General features: G+C 39.9%; 1 protein-coding gene across 3 annotated transcripts; it reads right to left on the bottom strand.

Moving 5' to 3' along the window:
- Positions 1–190: 190 nt before the first annotated feature.
- LOC117288284 (carbohydrate sulfotransferase 1-like) lies at positions 191–13,781 on the bottom strand. Of its 3 annotated transcripts, XM_033769078.1 has the most exons (4): positions 13,734–13,781; positions 5,996–6,143; positions 5,304–5,653; positions 191–933 (listed from the first exon to the last, which is right to left on the bottom strand). In XM_033769078.1, the coding sequence occupies exons 1-4, from the start codon at positions 13,749–13,751 to the stop codon at positions 913–915; spliced, it is 537 nt and encodes a 178-aa protein (XP_033624969.1). In that variant the 5' UTR covers positions 13,752–13,781; the 3' UTR covers positions 191–912. The 3 variants fall into 3 exon arrangements, 2 of the variants coding, with proteins under 2 accessions (XP_033624969.1, XP_033624968.1); XM_033769077.1 differs by lacking the exon at positions 191–933 and having other exon boundaries at positions 5,134–5,653; XR_004518867.1 differs by lacking the exons at positions 5,304–5,653; positions 5,996–6,143; positions 13,734–13,781 and adding an exon at positions 1,099–1,790.
- Between the last annotated feature and the right edge of the window lie 3,230 nt (positions 13,782–17,011).

The raw sequence follows: 17,011 nt of genomic DNA, 5'->3' as shown, positions 1-17,011 counted from the left end.
TAAAGATTTCCAAATCATTGTTTATCAACCATACCAACTGACGCATCTTAAAAATCATAATTTGTAAATCGTGGTTTATAAACCATGAAAAATTAGACATCTTAAAAACATGGTTTATAAGCCATGAAAATTGAAGCAGCAAACCATGAACATTAGGCATTTAAAAAACATGGTTTATAACGAATGAAAATTGAGCTGTTCTAAAAACATGGTCAACAAACGAACTATAAAAGCATCAACATCGTGGGTCTACAAAGCATGGTTTATAAACCATAATATTGAAGCGTGAAAGTCATGATTTAGTAATCAGTTTTTGGTTATAAAGCATGAACATTAAGGCATCTTAAAAACATGTGTAACACACACACGAACTGACTCAGTGCAAAAGAATTAAACTTTTAAATAACCACTTTTAATGCTCTTCACAGCTCTTTCTTCGTCAAGATATTAAACAAACTTTAACTTTTAGAAAAAAATTGCAAACTGCAATAAAACTCTAACAGCTGTATACTAACTATTGGCCAATAGTAATAAACAATCTCAAAACACTAGGATCCTAGATTTATCAGTTCACGAGTTCAATTCCGCGATTAATATCCGATTTATCAGTTCACGAGTTCAATTCCGCGGTTAATATCAAGGATACGGGCACTGTAATTCCTCCTCCACTCGACACCTTGCAGCTACATGTACAGATGTAGGTACGCAGTAGGTCAAATAGTTCAGAAGTCCCGGGGAAACTTGTTGCAGCTAGGTAGTACGTCTAGACCCAGTCCAGCAGTCCACGCATTCCACAGTCCAGCAGACAGCGAGTCCAGATGTGGAAGGTCCGCAGTTTCATTCGTCACCAAGTACCAACACTCCAACAGTTCTGAGTTTATTCAACTTGAGAAAGCCATTCATAGAGAAGATCTAAGATTGTAGATCTGAGATCTGAGAGCAAAATATCCACAAAAATACAATCACTATTTGCTGGACATTAATATGCTTTATAAACCTTTAAAAACAAACCATATAATTATTTGCAGTATCCCCCAGATTTAACCAAAATGATCATCCATAAGCACATGTGAAAAACACGAGGCTTGAAACTCTTACCTGAGAGCCAACAACTGCCAATAAATCTTTACTGGTTTGCAGGAACACAAAACCTGCTAACAGGAGGTTATTATTTCTCCCTCAACTATTATATTTCAAAAAACAAAATGATGAGCAAACTTTTACATGACATGCATAACAACAAACATGTCTGCCATAAAACACTCTCACCTGGCCTGAACATCTCGAGTCAATTGAGGGCGCTATCACCTGTTCCAGCCTTGAGGGCGCTATCACCTTTTGAGCTCTGGGCTACACATGGTTTATAAACCACCACAACAATAATTTACTTGGTTTCAAGACTTGATTTCAAGTCTGAGATCGCTGTTATTCCCCTGCATCAGCCAGGGGGAAAACATATTAGCTATCACGCGCCCCATAACTAAGCTAATAGGGAGCTTTCGATTTCGGGACAGTAGGCACACAGGACGGTAAGTTTCTAAGCGTATTTTTTTTCCCATGGAAGACGAGGCCACTTAGCATCAAGTGGCGTTTTAACCTACTTTCTCATGTGGTGCCATACCAACCAAGCATGCATTCAGTGGTGGTGTGAACAAAGACGAAAGACGAAACGTATAGGCTACATGTTAACACATGGGGCTGACATGGACACACATTTTTTGCGCCAATGTGAGAAAGAAGGTAAAAGACGCCCATTTATGCTAATTGGCCTCATCTTTCCTGGGGGGGGGGGTTCGCGATGAGCAATCACTGATTATGAATAGAGATCAGTGGGTGCGTTCAATTAGCTGCCATGCCCCGATCCACTAGCGGGTCATTTGGGTTTGCCCAAGGTGTGGGCCGGGTCACCGTAGACTTGATTCAAGGCCCGTTGACATGTGAGAGGTCCCTTATCTCATCCGATGTCAAAATGTAGCTATCGTTGTCCCGAGAATTACCAGGCAAACGTTTTGGGATGCCAGCCGCGCAAAAGTTGTCTGCATCCCTAGGCGAAGTAAATAATAGATGGGACTAGAAATAAAAGGACACTGTGACTTGGACTTGAGTCAATTCTATGTCACTGTGCGGTCGTCCACCCCGAAATCGAAAGCTCACTAATGACAAAAGTTAATCAAGGGGCGCTATTTTAATTCAGGCAATAATACAATGGCTTTCGGGTGACTAACAGCCACGATCGCAGACTTGGAACGAAGTCTACCAAAACTGTACCATCAAATTCACGGTTTATAAATTTAAACCATGAAGATTTGAAGTTTCCTAAAACATGGTTTATAAACCATTAAAACAACTGTGCACTAACAAATTATTGTTCATGTACCATAAGAAGCAACTGTGCACTCACAAATCATGGTGCATATATCATGCAAAAGTGAACATTGGTTTCATTGCCTACTTCCCCAAGTCGGCGACTATAGCCGTGCAATCTCTAGCCTTATACGGTGTTTTCGATCAAAACAGGTGTTTTTACTGAAGGACATTAAGTTAGTTGTCTTAATGTTAGGAGACAACATCGCCATAAGCCACTCAGGGTCATCAGTATTAGGATGTGTCAAACAAGTTGCTATCGTCAGCAAAAAAATAAAATTAAAACGTATCTGAGGATTTATGAAAAAATATATATAATAGAGAATAAAGGAGGTCCAAGTATGGAGCCATGTGGAACTCCACGTGAAATTTCCTGAAAGAATGATGAAGTGTCATTAATTGATTCAAATTGACATCGATTGAAAGGTAATTTGAACCACTCAAACGCGACCCTCTAATAATAGGCCTACCATAATAAAGTTACGTTTGGATAAAACAAATATCATGGTTGACAGAACCAAAAGCTTTTGATGAGAGGTCCAGGAATATGCCTTAAGCATTTGAATGTAAATCCATATTATACTGATGATGTTATATAAAAAGTATGGAATTTTGATTAGGATCTTGAAGAAAGCTATCGAAGTTAACCGAACTTGGTGAAATAGCACTGCTAAGTGAATTGCCTATTTGTTTACAAAGGAGCTTTCGGAGCGAGGCTTTTTATGAAGCACGCTGTTCACAACTTCCCTGGTTCCTTTAGTCTTTTGTCTTAACAAATTGTACAGCATAGTAACTTTGTTTAGATTTACGCATCAAATTAACTAATACGTTTTTTTAAACGTACATAGTTAGATCAACATTCGTTAAGGGCCGAAATATATCTTCGATAAAGCATGTTTTTAAGATAATTAGATTTACATAAGCTTTTATCCAGGAAGATTTAGAAATATTGGCTCTCCATGGGAAAACAAAATTCATGGAGAGTATCAAAATTACTAATACAAATCATTGAAGGTGGTATTTGCATCAGGTGAATTAAGGACTACAGACCAGTCCCTGGAACTCATTTGTGCTTAAGATTTGATTGGTTTTTTTAAAAAGAATAATCACTGGTGTGAATCAGTCAGGAAAATGGTCGTTTAAACTCAAAAGGGAATGATGTCAATATAGGAAAATGGTCTGACAACAAACCAGTCACTAAAATGCCAGATTTTGGAAGGGGGAGAATATTAGTAAAGAATATTATCACTCTAATAGTGACAGAGTTGTGTGTTGCCCGTGTGGGTTTGTCACTCTAATAGTGGCAGAGTTGTGTGTTGCCCGTGTGGGTTTGTTGGTGAGAGGTATGCACGATGAGGAGAATATAATGTCTAAGAATTCCTGAGTCTGGCTACAGTAATCATTATCCAATAGATTACATTAAAGTCACCAGCAACTAAACATCGTTTATTTTCATTGGTAATCCCTTACATTATTATACAAAGCGATATCATTAAAGTTGACATTAGGGGGTTTGTATTGACTCCTTATAGATATTTGTCTGTTTACCAGGAGGAATCATTACAACGGAAATTGATTCTAGTGATTTACAATTGGTTTTGAGGTCAGGTCTTTGGGTATAAGTTTAAAGAGACATTTAAAGAGCTACCCGAAACGTTTTTGCATTATTTGCTTCTTAACAGTGGTCGTCGTCGCTGGTTGTTTGTTTGTTTGTTTGTTTGTTTGTTAGTTTTTTAAGTTTGTTAGTTAGTTTGTTTTTTAAGTTTGTTAGTTAGTTAGTTAGTTAGTTAGTTTGTTTGTTTGTTTGTTTGTTTGTTTGTTTGTTTGTTTGTTTGTTTGTTTGTTTGTTTGTTTGTTTGTTTGTTTGTTTGTTTGTTTGTTTGTTTGTTTGTTTGTTTGTTTGTTTGTTTGTTTGTTTGTTTGTTTGTTTGTTTGTTTGTTTGTTTGTTTGTTTGTTTGTTTGTTTGTTTGTTTGTTTGTTTGTTTGTTTGTTTGTTTGTTTGTTTGTTTGTTTGTTTGTTTGTTTGTTTGTTTGTTTGTTTGTTTGTTTGTTTGTTTGGTTGTTTGGTTGTTTGTTTGTTTGTTGTTGTTGTGTTTTTTTTGTTTTTTTTGTGTTTAGGTTGGTTGTTGCGGTGGTTGTTTTTAGCTGTTCGGGTGTTGGACTGGTTATTTCTGATGAGGGCTTCGAATTGGAGGTGCCATACTAACTCATCAGATATGGTTCAGGTAGCCATTGAAGGGAATGCAACTTGATTTTGCATCTCTCATACTTTGACGTGACTCAAACTGAACATATCCTAGTAACTTCATAACATCTTGACATTTGTTTTGTATGTTCAACACATCAGGGAAGGGCATTGTTTTTCGCCACGCTTGAGCGGTTTTTCTTGAGTCCCTGGTACGGGAATATGCCTTGTCGTCATCGTGGTCAGTATTTCTCAAGATCCATGTGTTTACTTCTTGAGGTAAAATCCAACCCAGGTAATTATATATATCACTGGTAACTTGAAAGGGTTTCTCTGCCAAGTCTTCATATCGTACCAACTTGTATCTACCTACTAACCAGTCAGGAATATGTTGTCCATACGCAATGTTAACTTTCATATTCTGGCAAAGATCCTTCACTTCGTCAGCATGTGTGCCTTTCCGACGAATAAAGTCTAGATTTTCTTCATGCAAGAGATGTCTTGAATTCATTACCGCACGTGGGTCACGCACAAGATGGATCACCTTTACGTTAAATTCATCTTTTACAAAGAAAGGTTTCAGATGAGCTAAGTCAGTTATACGTATTGTTTTAAAAGCAAAGTGTGATCGTCTCTTACATAAGGTTGATGAGATGTTCAAAAACATTTGATTACCGGTTAAATCATACTTTGAGCAGATTTGTCTGAGTACTGAATTATTTGCATCTCAAACGCATTGAAACATGTACTCACTTCAGTTTTCTTAACTATCCAGCCAGAAACAGGAACATGGGTAAGTTCACATTTAAAAATCGAATTCAGGGTGTTGTGTACAGCAGTTTCAAATGAGAAGGAGGTCTTCTTCATAGCCAAAGATGTAAGAGATCGAAGAGGCTCGAACATGAAAAATACCGTCGGGTTTTGATTGAACAATTCTCCCATAAACGATGATCCCGATCGTTTCTGGGAAATCACCATTACGTATGTTCTTTCAGAAACCGCAGTCCTTTGTATTGAGTCAGTGGGTTGTGCCATGCTGACAGTATAACTGACGTTGGTCACATCAAAACGATTCATCGGTTGTACTTCCGTAACATGAGGCTCTACAGGAAGAAAGTCAAACAACAGAAACATTAATATTAGGGTTTGTAAGTTAAATACGCAAATATTTACGTAAAACATATTATACACAGTAACCTTGAACCAGCCGTGTTTTGGGGTGTTTTGGGGTTTTTTTTTTTTTTTTGGGGGGTGGTGTTTTTTGTTCGGGGTTGGGGGTTCTTTCATTGTGTTTTGGTGTTGGGGTGTTTGTTCGCAGGGAGTATGAACCGGGCTTGAATCGAGACCATCAGTGTGGCCAAGTGGGGGATACGCCCCCCCCCTCCCCTGGCAAGCGGGATTCTGACATCTCTTTATAGGTCAATGGTATTTCAGTCTTAACTTACTTGAGACGTAGTAAACGAATATTGTCAGAACGACAAGTAACACAAGATGTAAACTTTGCATTGTGCATAATGCGGATGTGTGCTTGCTAGTTGTTTCCGACATCTTGCAACACTGTTTGGATGTTTCTTTTAAGTGGCCAGCCTGTGTCTGTCAAACAAAACAACGCATATCGATGTATTAATTACTGTGCTGCAAACTTGAGTCGTAATGCAGAGGTGTATGAAAGCATGGGCGTCAATCTGTCTTGACAAATGGGGGGACATCGCTGTCATAACATTTACGGCGTGGGGTCCGGGCCCGCTTTAGGGCCCCAATTTTTTTTTTAGGCCGTAGATGCTCTCTGGTGCAATCTAGGGAGTCTGAGGGGTGATGTGCCCACCTCTCAGATGTTGGAATTTAATGGCAATTTCTAGCAAAAAAATGGTGCATCCTTGAAACAGCCATTAAATTCTCAGATGTTGAAATTTAATGGCTATTTCAAGCTTTGATGCACCATTTTTTGCTATCATGGTTATTGGACTTAAAACAACTCAACAACTTCGTATCCATATTATTTCTGCATATAATGCTCAGACGGCGTTTCATCCCTATTCCCTATCATCACCACTCATAAAGGGTTGATCAAGACAAGACATTTTATGGGGGTTGGTGGGTGGTTCAAATCTAAGATGGAGCATGCTATAAAGCGGAATGCGAAGCCTTTACGGCCTGTGTCCGGGCCCGCTTAATGCTCTGTGGTGTAATCTTAGGCCAATAAGGGGCAACAACAATGGGAGCAGCAGCAGAACCATTTGAGTTAACGCATCAGTCATGTTCGGATCTATGACACAAGATTTAGGGGCAAATCTGTCAAAGAGTGAGCAGGCGAGTGTGAAGCCTTTCCGGCATTGGTCCGGGCCCGCTTATTGTGCATGTTAGATGCTCTCTGGTGCAATCTTAGGCCATTTAGAGGCCCAAATGATAAGTGAATCAGAACAACAAGCCTTCAACATTTGAGCAGTAGAATATGGGCCTTTTTGGATTTTGAAAGTGATGGGTATGTGTAGTTGATTGTTTGCAATGTTTGTACGCAAGGTTTGCGGGGGGGGGGGGACGACTAAATTTAATATGGTGTCAAATGGAACAAAGTTAATAACAGCCTTGGGTGCGAAGTTACCTTGGTAAAACATGACCCGAACTCGCTCGAACCATAGAGGCCGCAGAACGGCAATGGCAGACAGAGACAGTGCGTCACCGTAAAGTAAAATACAGTAACTATACAAGAGAACTAAAAAGTATGGAGATGAAGACACATGAGTTAACAACAATTGGAACAGCTGGTCTTTATCAACCGTTTAAACACCCCACGTGACGCACTCTCCACCAATAGGAATAGTTAATCTATCTGAGGTATTTATGAATATTTTGTTTAAGGTAACCATGTAGGGCATGATTAACATCCTCTGGAGATTATGGATTAAACGAAATGTTAAGCTGTGTGTCACCAGCGTAACAATGATTGTGTCACACCATGATAAAGGGATATGACTCGAACAGGAAGTGTATATGGATCACTTGAGTGCACGAACACCAATCCTCGATTAGAGAAGAGATATTTTAATATAATCTTAAAAGATCTCTCCGTGTCGAACGCTGCCGACAAGTCTTAAAGGACCAGAAATGTAACCCGATTTAAACCAAGATTAGTCATGCTGTAATTGTTTGCATTTATTATACTTTTTGACCCAAAGTGTTGATGTTTTTTTATCGAAAAGGTATTTATGAATGGGAATCAAAGTGTGTTGAGTCGGTTTTCAACCAGTGGTTTAAACCCGCCGAGGCCTGGTTCTTGACAATTTACCTCGACTTCGTCTCGATAAAATTATCAAGAACCAGGCCTCGTTGAGACTAAACCACTAGTTGAAAACCTCTTCACCACATTAACTTTGAAAAAATGTGACCCCTTGTTGACCTTTACTTCAGGGTCTACCGGAAGTGGGACCATACCTCAAGAACTACACAAATAATTGTCAAACCCTTTTTAACTTAGAGACTCTTTGAGCATGAAAGATTAACTTTTAAAAATGTTGGCCCCATATTGACCTCTACTTCCGGGTCAACCGGAAGTGGGACCATATCCCAAGAACTTCACAATCGATTTTCAAACTTTTTTCAGTTATAGCCTAGCAAACACTAAAGTATTGGGCCAATGATGGCATGTACCGGCGTCGATTCAGCAGTATCCAATTAGTAAACCCCTTTTCACTTAGAGACTCTTTGAGCATGAAAGATTAACTTTTAAAAATGTCCAGCAGTATCGACACGGTACCGTTAAGTATGATGATAATAGTGAGCCAGACCTGGATCAGTGCTGGCCTTCATCCGGTCAAGCGTCAAGTCCTTGATAGTAAAGTGCCTGCACTGGGCAAATGTCGGTTTTAAAGTGGCAAACTATTTAGTTAGGACGGAGGTTTGCCTGTACTGGGCCAATACTGGTTTTGTTAAGGCACAGCATTTTGGTAAAGAGGTAGAAAACCTATACTGGGCCAATACTGGCCTTGAGAATGTACACCATTTCGGCAAATGGTAGAAAACCTTTTCTGGGCCAATACTGGATTTGTGAAGGCACACCATTTCGGATAAATGATGAACCTTTAATGTCCGAATACTGGTTTGTAGCGGTGCACCATTTTAGGAAAATGGTAGAAAACCTGCATTATAGAAAACCTTTTCTGGGCCAATACTAGTTTTGTAGCGGTGCACCATTTTTGCAAAATGGTAGAAAACTTGCACTAGGCCAATACTGGTTTTGTAGCGTCACACCATTTGGCAAAATGGTAGAAAACCTCTATTGGACAATTACTGGTTTTGTAGCTGCTCACCATTTTGGCAAATAGGCATCATAAAAAAAAAAATTTACTGGGTTAATCATGCCAATACTGGTTTGGGGAAAATGTTAAAGAAAATATTTTCTATATACTAAACCGACTTGATATTTAAAAAGGAATTACATGCAAGTTATTGAACCTGATGGTACCGGCATTTTGAGAAACCGAATACTATTAATTTATTTTTATTTTGTGATAAATAATTGTTTAGGGGGCCTAATTTTTTTATTGGTTTTTACCTAGCATTTTTAAACTAATGTATTCATTGCTGCTGTATTTTTCTCTTCTTTGTTTTTCTTTGTATATATCATGGACAACTACACTTTATTGTGATGGACTTTTTTATTGCAAAAGTAATTTCATTTAAACTTAATTTATTTTATATAATTTTTTTACATTTTTTATTTTATTAATAAAACCTGACGAGTTAAGATGCTGGTTGAATTTTCGTCTGATAATGAAAGTTTTACTTTCTGACATCTGTCTACTGGTTTTTTAGCCCCACGCCATTTTGGCAAAATGGCACAGACAACTTTTTCTGGGCCAACACTGGTTTCGAGGCGGCACACCATTTTGACAGAAAGGGCCAATGGTATTTATATACCATATACCATATATACTGATTTTGTAACGGCGCACCATTGGGCCGGCATTGAACCGACTTTGGTCATAGTATGCAAATTTCAAGGCAGTGTGTCAAAGCTGTGCCTCAAGATAGCTTAAAGCCATTGGACACTTTTGGTTAACAGTGTTGTCCAAAGGCCCATTGTATCACAACTTATATATGAAATAACAAACCTGTGAAAATTTAGGCTCAATCAGTCATCGGAGTCGGGAGAAAATAACGGGAAAACCCACCCTTAATTCCGCACGTCTCGCCGTATCATGACATGTGTTTAAAATAAATCCGTAATTCTCGATATCGAGAATTGATAATTGTTTTAAAGGCAGTGGACACTATTGGTAATTACTCAAAATAATTATTGGCATGAAACCTTTTTTGGTGACGAGTAATCGGGGGAGGTTGGTGGTATAAAACATCGTGAGAAACGGCTCCCTCTGAAGTGCCATAGTTTTCGAGAAAGAAGTAACTTTCCACTAATTTGATTTCGAGACCTCAAGTTTAGAACTTGAGGTCTCGAAATCAACCATCTAAACGCACACAACTTCGTGTGACAACGGTGTTTTTTCTTTCATTATTATCGATGACCGATTAAGCTAAAATTTTCACAGGTTTGTTGTTTTATGCATACGTTGAGATACACCAACTGTGAAGGCTAGTCTTGACAATTACCAATAATAAAATTATTTCGAATAACTGATCAAAATAAATTATTCAAAATAATTATTAGCATAAAACCTTTCACGGTGACGAGCAATGGGGAGAGGTTGATGGTATAAAACATCGTGAGAAACAGCTCACTCTGAAGTGCCATAGTTTTCGAGAAAGAAGTAATTTTCCACGAATTTGATTTCGAGACCTCAGATTTAGAACTTGAGGTCTCGAAATCAACCATCTAAACGCACACAACTTCCTGTGACAAGGGTGTTTTTTTTCTTTCATTATTATCTCGCAAGTTTGATGACCGATTGGGCTCAAATTTCACAGCTTTGTCATTTTATGCATATGTTGAGATACACTAACTGTGAAGGCTAGTCTTTGACAATTACCAATAGTGTCCACTGCCTTTAAGGGTGCAAATAGTAGTAGATTTAATTAATAACGTATTAATTACACACTGAACAATCTGGCAAGTAACGGGCCAATTATGGGCCAATAGTGGCATACTGTGTTGGCTCAATACAGAAGTGCCAGCATCACCATGAACGTTATTGGGTCTGTACTAGGTGAGTTATGGAACTTATCAGCTGTGGATTATCTGGCCACTAGCTGGCGGTGCCATGCTAAAATGGCCCAAAACAGAAGTGCCAGCATTGGCGCGAGCGTTATTGGGCCTGTGCAAATACTATTGGGCCAACCTTCTACCAGCAGTGGGCCAGATAACGGGCCGATTCTGGGCCAATAGTGACGTACTGTAATGACCCGATAAAGAAGTGCCAGCATCGGCATGATCGCTATTTGGCCTGTACATGGTGAGTTATAGTCTTGGTGCAAGACGTTTCTCGTTCCCTTTTCACGTACACCGCGGCCAATTCACCGACAGCGCGCGCACCGACTCACCTAACTTATAGTCCACTCACCGCCCCGGAGAAACGTCTTGGTCCGTGTGCTGATCGCTCGGGAAATTCCGAGCACATTCCAATCATGCCATGCTGCGCTAGGCCTACATTACTCTGACGTAGCAGTATCAGCATAATTTCCCACAGTCTGGTATCTGTACGTCTTCGGTGCAACGCCACCAGAAACAGCCAGGCTTCCTCGCATGTTAGTTGGTGGGTAGGGCTTGTACATTTACGTTCGTCTTTTAATTTTTGTAAACATGATTGCTGTAGAACGATGTGCGAATTTTAGTTTGCACTAAACACGTTTTGGGTAAGATTTTGAGAATTTTTGGAAGTGCAATTAATTGAGGGGAATGGAATCTTAAAATGTTAAGAACGAGGATGTTTAGCAACAGAGCTAACAAAAATAGATCGATGTTCACGAACATGGGATTTTCTGGCATTTTTAGTCTTAGTCCAAAGGGTAACTTTGTAGGTAAAAATAATTATAGGGTCACAGTGCCTGAAAGTACTTTTTTGCAGAAAAAACTAACACAATATACATACGAAACTTCCGTATCATACTCACACAGCTTGGTCAAAATCAACCGGTGGTCGACCACCATTAAATATCTAAGCCTATGTGTAATTTGACACGTCTTCGCGAAGATAAGAAGCCCAGCCACAACACCACGTTGGCATTCGGTTGTGTACTGTGTGCATGTGTACAAGAAGGTACATGTACATGTCAGACATCCTTTGCCCACGCACTTGGCCACAATTAGACGTGACATGTAATGGAGGACAATTTTGGCAAACGATTGTGATCAACTGTGCTTTATAGTTAAGTGCCGATAGCCATGCAGGATATCTTTCTTTATAATGTGCAAATATACCCATACAAGTTGCAAAAGTTCTCTCATCTGCAAATAAAACACTCGACTCCTCGAGTTGCCGATGCGGTCAGCAATATTGTTATAGTATTTTTTCATTGACTGACAATTTCTTTCCTCTAACAATCGATCGCAATCGCTGATCTCTAATTAATAATAACATAAAGATCAGTGATCGCCTTTGCATGCGCGGGTTCCCGCCGTAGCATGATGCAGCGAGGCTTTTACTCGACACGTCGGGTGCATGCAAGTTACCAGGCTGGCCCGCTTGTCTGTTTCCAGTTGTGCGCGTGCGTAGTATTTTGTTGACCCACACGTTGAATATGTATGTGAGGTCACATAACTCAAACATGCACACGGACCAAGACGTTTCTCCGGGGCGGTGAGTGGACTATAAGTCAGGTGAGTCGGTGCGCGCGCTGTCGGTGAACTGGCCGCGGTGTGCGTGAAAAGGGAACGAGAAACGTCTTGCACCAAGACTAGGTGAGTTATGGCAACTGTACTGGGCCGATTAATTGTAAATGTGCAAATGTAAATGCCAGTATTGGGCCAATACAGCTAGATGTTTGCTGGGAGACTCCTTGTGCGCATGGGAGATTCGCCTTATGGCAATCGTGACCCCATGTTGACCTTAACTCCCGGTTCAACCGGGAGTGTACAGGGAGTGGGGCCATAACTCAAGTATACTGCACAACCGATTTTCAAACTTTTTCAGTAGACTCTTTGGGCAAAAACCCAAACTGTTATATCTTGAAATCAGGCCAACTATAATCTTTGAAGCACTTAAATCGAAGCAAAACAACACGGAACAGCTTTGTGTTTGTGCACAAACAGATGTCTAGTTATTAATTGTGTTTTAATCGGCTAATTATATAATAATTGATTATCCTAATAAGCCACCAATAAATCAAAAGTACCTAGCGCACGCGGTATGTTCTGTCGGAGGCCCAGTGTTTTACAATGGCGTAAATGATGGTCAAAATTCGTATACAAATCCCATGGAATTTTGACGGAGAAGAAAAACAAGTAAAATTCTAGACGAACACATTAGCCGTTACGAGATAGCGATCGAAATGGCTTATTATAAAAGCCCTGAAATCGTACGCCTTTTTTTACGTTTCTTCTGAAAATAAAAATTCATGGTTTATTTGGGAAGAGAGAGGTTTACATCCACACAATTAATTATAACGAAAGTATACAAAACAATCCCGGCCCCATGGGCAAATCCTTATTGGCACCCGCCGAGCTGAGTAGAAGTTAGATTGCAATGGAAATGGCTACAACGTGTGGGTGCGTTTGGCAGCCATTTTACATCAACCCATGACCATCAGTAGAACAGCCACAAGTGTTTGATTTTTTTCCGGGGAGGAAAACCGGAAATCCTATCAAGGAATCGAATCAGTGCCACAGTAAAGTGGTGAGAGGAGAGGCACATTGGGCCTTTTTTAAATACAATTAAAGCATAATAAGCATTCGAGCAAGGCACCAATACTTTGGGATTCACCCTGAACCAAAAAGGCACAACGTTACTTGTTTTCCTCTCTCAACATTAAGTTCTCCAACAATTTGAAAGTAAAAATCATACTATAAAGCATTCAATGTTAATTATATAGGCCTAAACGCCTTCTATGATACTGTAGTTTTATCATTATTACATTTAATAAGTTCGTGTGTTCGTATTTTGGCCACTTCCAGGCGTTGGTGCCTCACTTACAAAAGTTATACGCAAGTCCAATAGATTATCGGTCTAGTTATCACAAAAACCTAATCAAATATTAAGAATAACGTGTCATGTCTGAACATTAATAACATACCACCAGGACATGTAGCATGCAATTCACCTAGCCTCCACAACCACCAAAGATTATCTCATGATGGTGTACGAGCAGTAAACACAGTATACGCAGTTTCTGTGTAGTCAAAGCTTCCATTGTGTTCATCTCTAAGGTGTTCTATCAATATAGGCCTACATGAATTATTTATGCATTTCCAAAGAGTACACCCGATATTCTTGATTTGATTCGTGGTTCTAAGTGGTCTCAGCTGTTTTGATAATGACACGTCTGCTAATGCGACCTATAATTAGTACAGTTTGGATATTTGTATGCAATAACAGCAACATTGAAGATTGAGGCGTTACAACGCGTTGAGTACAGACATCCTCGTTGCTCCAGTGTTATATCAGTCGATCTGACACAATATCTTATTATTATTATTTTGTTGGGGGCGTGACTTTTATTTCAGCTATCTCGATGCCAAACTTATGGTGTTCCATAGAGGACAGCCTCCGTCGTAGTTGTGAGTTGTCCGTCGGAGTTGTGAGTTGGGGCGTCGGAGTTGTGAGTTGGGGCGTCGGAGTTGTGAGTTGGGCCGTCGGAGTTGTGAGTTGTGCGTCGTAGTTGTGAGTTGGTCCGTCGGAGTTGTGAGTTGGGGCGTCGGAGTTGTGAGTTGGGCCGTCGGAGTTGTGAGTTGGGCCGTCGGAGTTGTGAGTTGGGCCGTCGGAGTTGTGAGTTGTGCGTCGTAGTTGTGAGTTGGTCCGTCGGAGTTGTGAGTTGGTCCGTCGGAGTTGTGAGTTGTGCGTCGTAGTTGTGAGTTGGTCCGTCGGAGTTGTGAGTTGGGCCGTCGGAGTTGTGAGTTGTGCGTCGTAGTTGTGGGTTGTCCGTCGTAGTTGTGAGTTGTCCGTCGGAGTTGTGGGTTGTCCGTCGTAGTTGTGAGTAGAGCCGTCGGAGTTGTGAGTTGGGCCGTCGGAGTTGTGAGTTGGCCGTCGGACTTTTTATTTTGTTTACTAAACTGCAATGGTCAATAGGCGGCGTATGCCTACTTCCGGGTTCTTCTACACATGTGATTGAGTTCCGATTGTGATGAATTATACCTTGCTGAATCCATCGATTCGTCATCGAGAAGGCAAAATCCTTTTGAGTTGTTGCTTTTGCTTGCCTATGCCTACATGAAATGGATGGACCCATGTGTTCGATGCTTTTATTGGGAAATTAGGCCTATGTTTTGTTCGCACAGCACTATGTTGTCAGTTGCAGATCTGATATTTTATATTTATCTACGCCCCTTCGAAATGTTGTTTATGAATTGTAACATATTCTTTAATAACTGCAGGTAGGATGCGGGCCTTATAACGAACTAGCATTAATCTTTCACTAAATTCTTTTTCGTTCAAGGCACCATGAAAGCGTTATATGTTTTTACACCCCGATAGCAATTTAACATTAAATAAAAATTAAATAAAATTTAAAGTGTATGCCTATCATTAAATTAGTCCAAAGATGGTCAAATCATCCTTTATTATTATTTATTATTATTATTATTATTATTTGGCAATTCACATAAAATACAAAAAATTACAAAAATTTATACGAAAAGGAAACAACTCTTTAAAACATTAATTATATAAAAACATACATCTGTATTGGAAAACAGTAACAAGGGGGATACATCAAGATATATAAAAAGGATGGCAGGCAGTAAAAGAAAAAAAAGAAAGAAAAAAGTACTACACGACTGAGGACAACAGAAAGACATCAACACTACAGGTTTGCCAGGACTGACAATAGTGCCTGCACTGTCACCAAGAGGTGTGTCAGTCCAACCAAGAGACAAAAGGACAAACAATTTCACTCAACGAACAGGTTAACAAACAAACACCCCAACAAACAAACAAACAAATACAAACACATACTAAAACTTTAGTATTTGAAAGTGTTATGTAAGTTGGATTGACTAGGTATGGATGAATAGTGTTTTAATTGGTTAACTTGAAATAATTTATATGTTGTTTGTTGTAAACGGAAATACGAACGCATGAACGCATAAGCCAACGGAACTATGCAAATTTTCCCGATACCCGAGCTGTGACCTGTGTGTATGCAAGCTGTGCTTCCAAATAACAAATTATAGACATAAATCTGACGATGCCTTGAGTTTGTTTTATTGACTTGTATCCTTGGTGGGTTTATTTGCTGTTCAAACAAAAACAAAAACTATACTTCTTATGGATCCCCCGGGAAACTAGTAGCAATTTACAGATGCATTGCCAGATTTTTAGACGATCTGAAAGCCAAAATATGTTAAATTGCAATTATCCCAGGATATAGAGTTGTTGCCACTTACTTTATATATACTTCAAAGATTACAAAATACAGTGAATAGCTGGATCAGCCTTTTCATTTTCCTGTATTATGACGTCAATTTCAATAATTTACATTGGGCAGCAGTCTGGTGCTTGAATATTATGTACTTCTGTACACAAAGTGACACATTATAGCTGACAATTTCGCAGTGTGCGCGAAACGAACAGTCATGAATATTCAGTAAGTTGCACATTCTCCTGATTGACCGGAGCTCAACCAATCAGAATGAAATGGTCTGGATAAAAATCGTTCTACCTACAGTTCCTGGCGTTAAAAATATGTAAATATTTTGTTCTTTCATTTTGTTGAGGAATACGGGCTAACCATCATCTTTAATTCCTGCGAACCGGCCTAAACTGTAAGGTATCTTTAAAAAACGTGTTCTCTACGATGTTATAAAATAAATGAAAATAGGAATTGGCGTTTTCACTATTAACAAAAAATGATAGAATGTCAAATAACTCACAACTACGACGGCCAACTCACAACTCCGACGGCCAACTCACAACTACGACGGCCAACTCACAACTCCGACGGACAACTCACAACTACGACGGCCAACTCACAACTCCGACGGACAACTCACAACTACGACGGCCAACTCACAACTCCGACGGCCAACTCACAACTACGACGGCACAACTCACAACTACGACGGCCAACTCACAACTCCGACGGCCAACTCACAACTACGACGGCACAACTCACAACTACGACGGCCAACTCACAACTCCGACGGCCAACTCACAACTACGACGGCACAACTCACAACTACGACGGCCAACTCACAACTCCGACGGCCAACTCACAACTACGACGGCACAACTCACAACTCCGACGGACAACTCACAACTACGACGGCCAACTCACAACTCCGACGCCCCAACTCACAACTCCGACGCCCCAACTCACAACTCCGACGGACAACTCACAACTACGACGGAGGCTGT

Source organism: Asterias rubens, chromosome 3 (assembly GCF_902459465.1).
Source record: "Asterias rubens chromosome 3, eAstRub1.3, whole genome shotgun sequence".
Taxonomy (NCBI): domain Eukaryota; kingdom Metazoa; phylum Echinodermata; class Asteroidea; order Forcipulatida; family Asteriidae; genus Asterias; species Asterias rubens.
This window is presented reverse-complemented; position numbering and strand designations above follow the sequence as displayed.

Bases quoted from the DNA above. Each gene is read 5' to 3' on its own strand.
- LOC117288284 (XM_033769077.1), bottom strand. The intron at 5,654-5,995 runs GTAAGTTAAGAC...TTCTTCCTGTAG, and splicing joins ATTCGTTTACTACGTCTCAA to AGCCTCATGTTACGGAAGTA.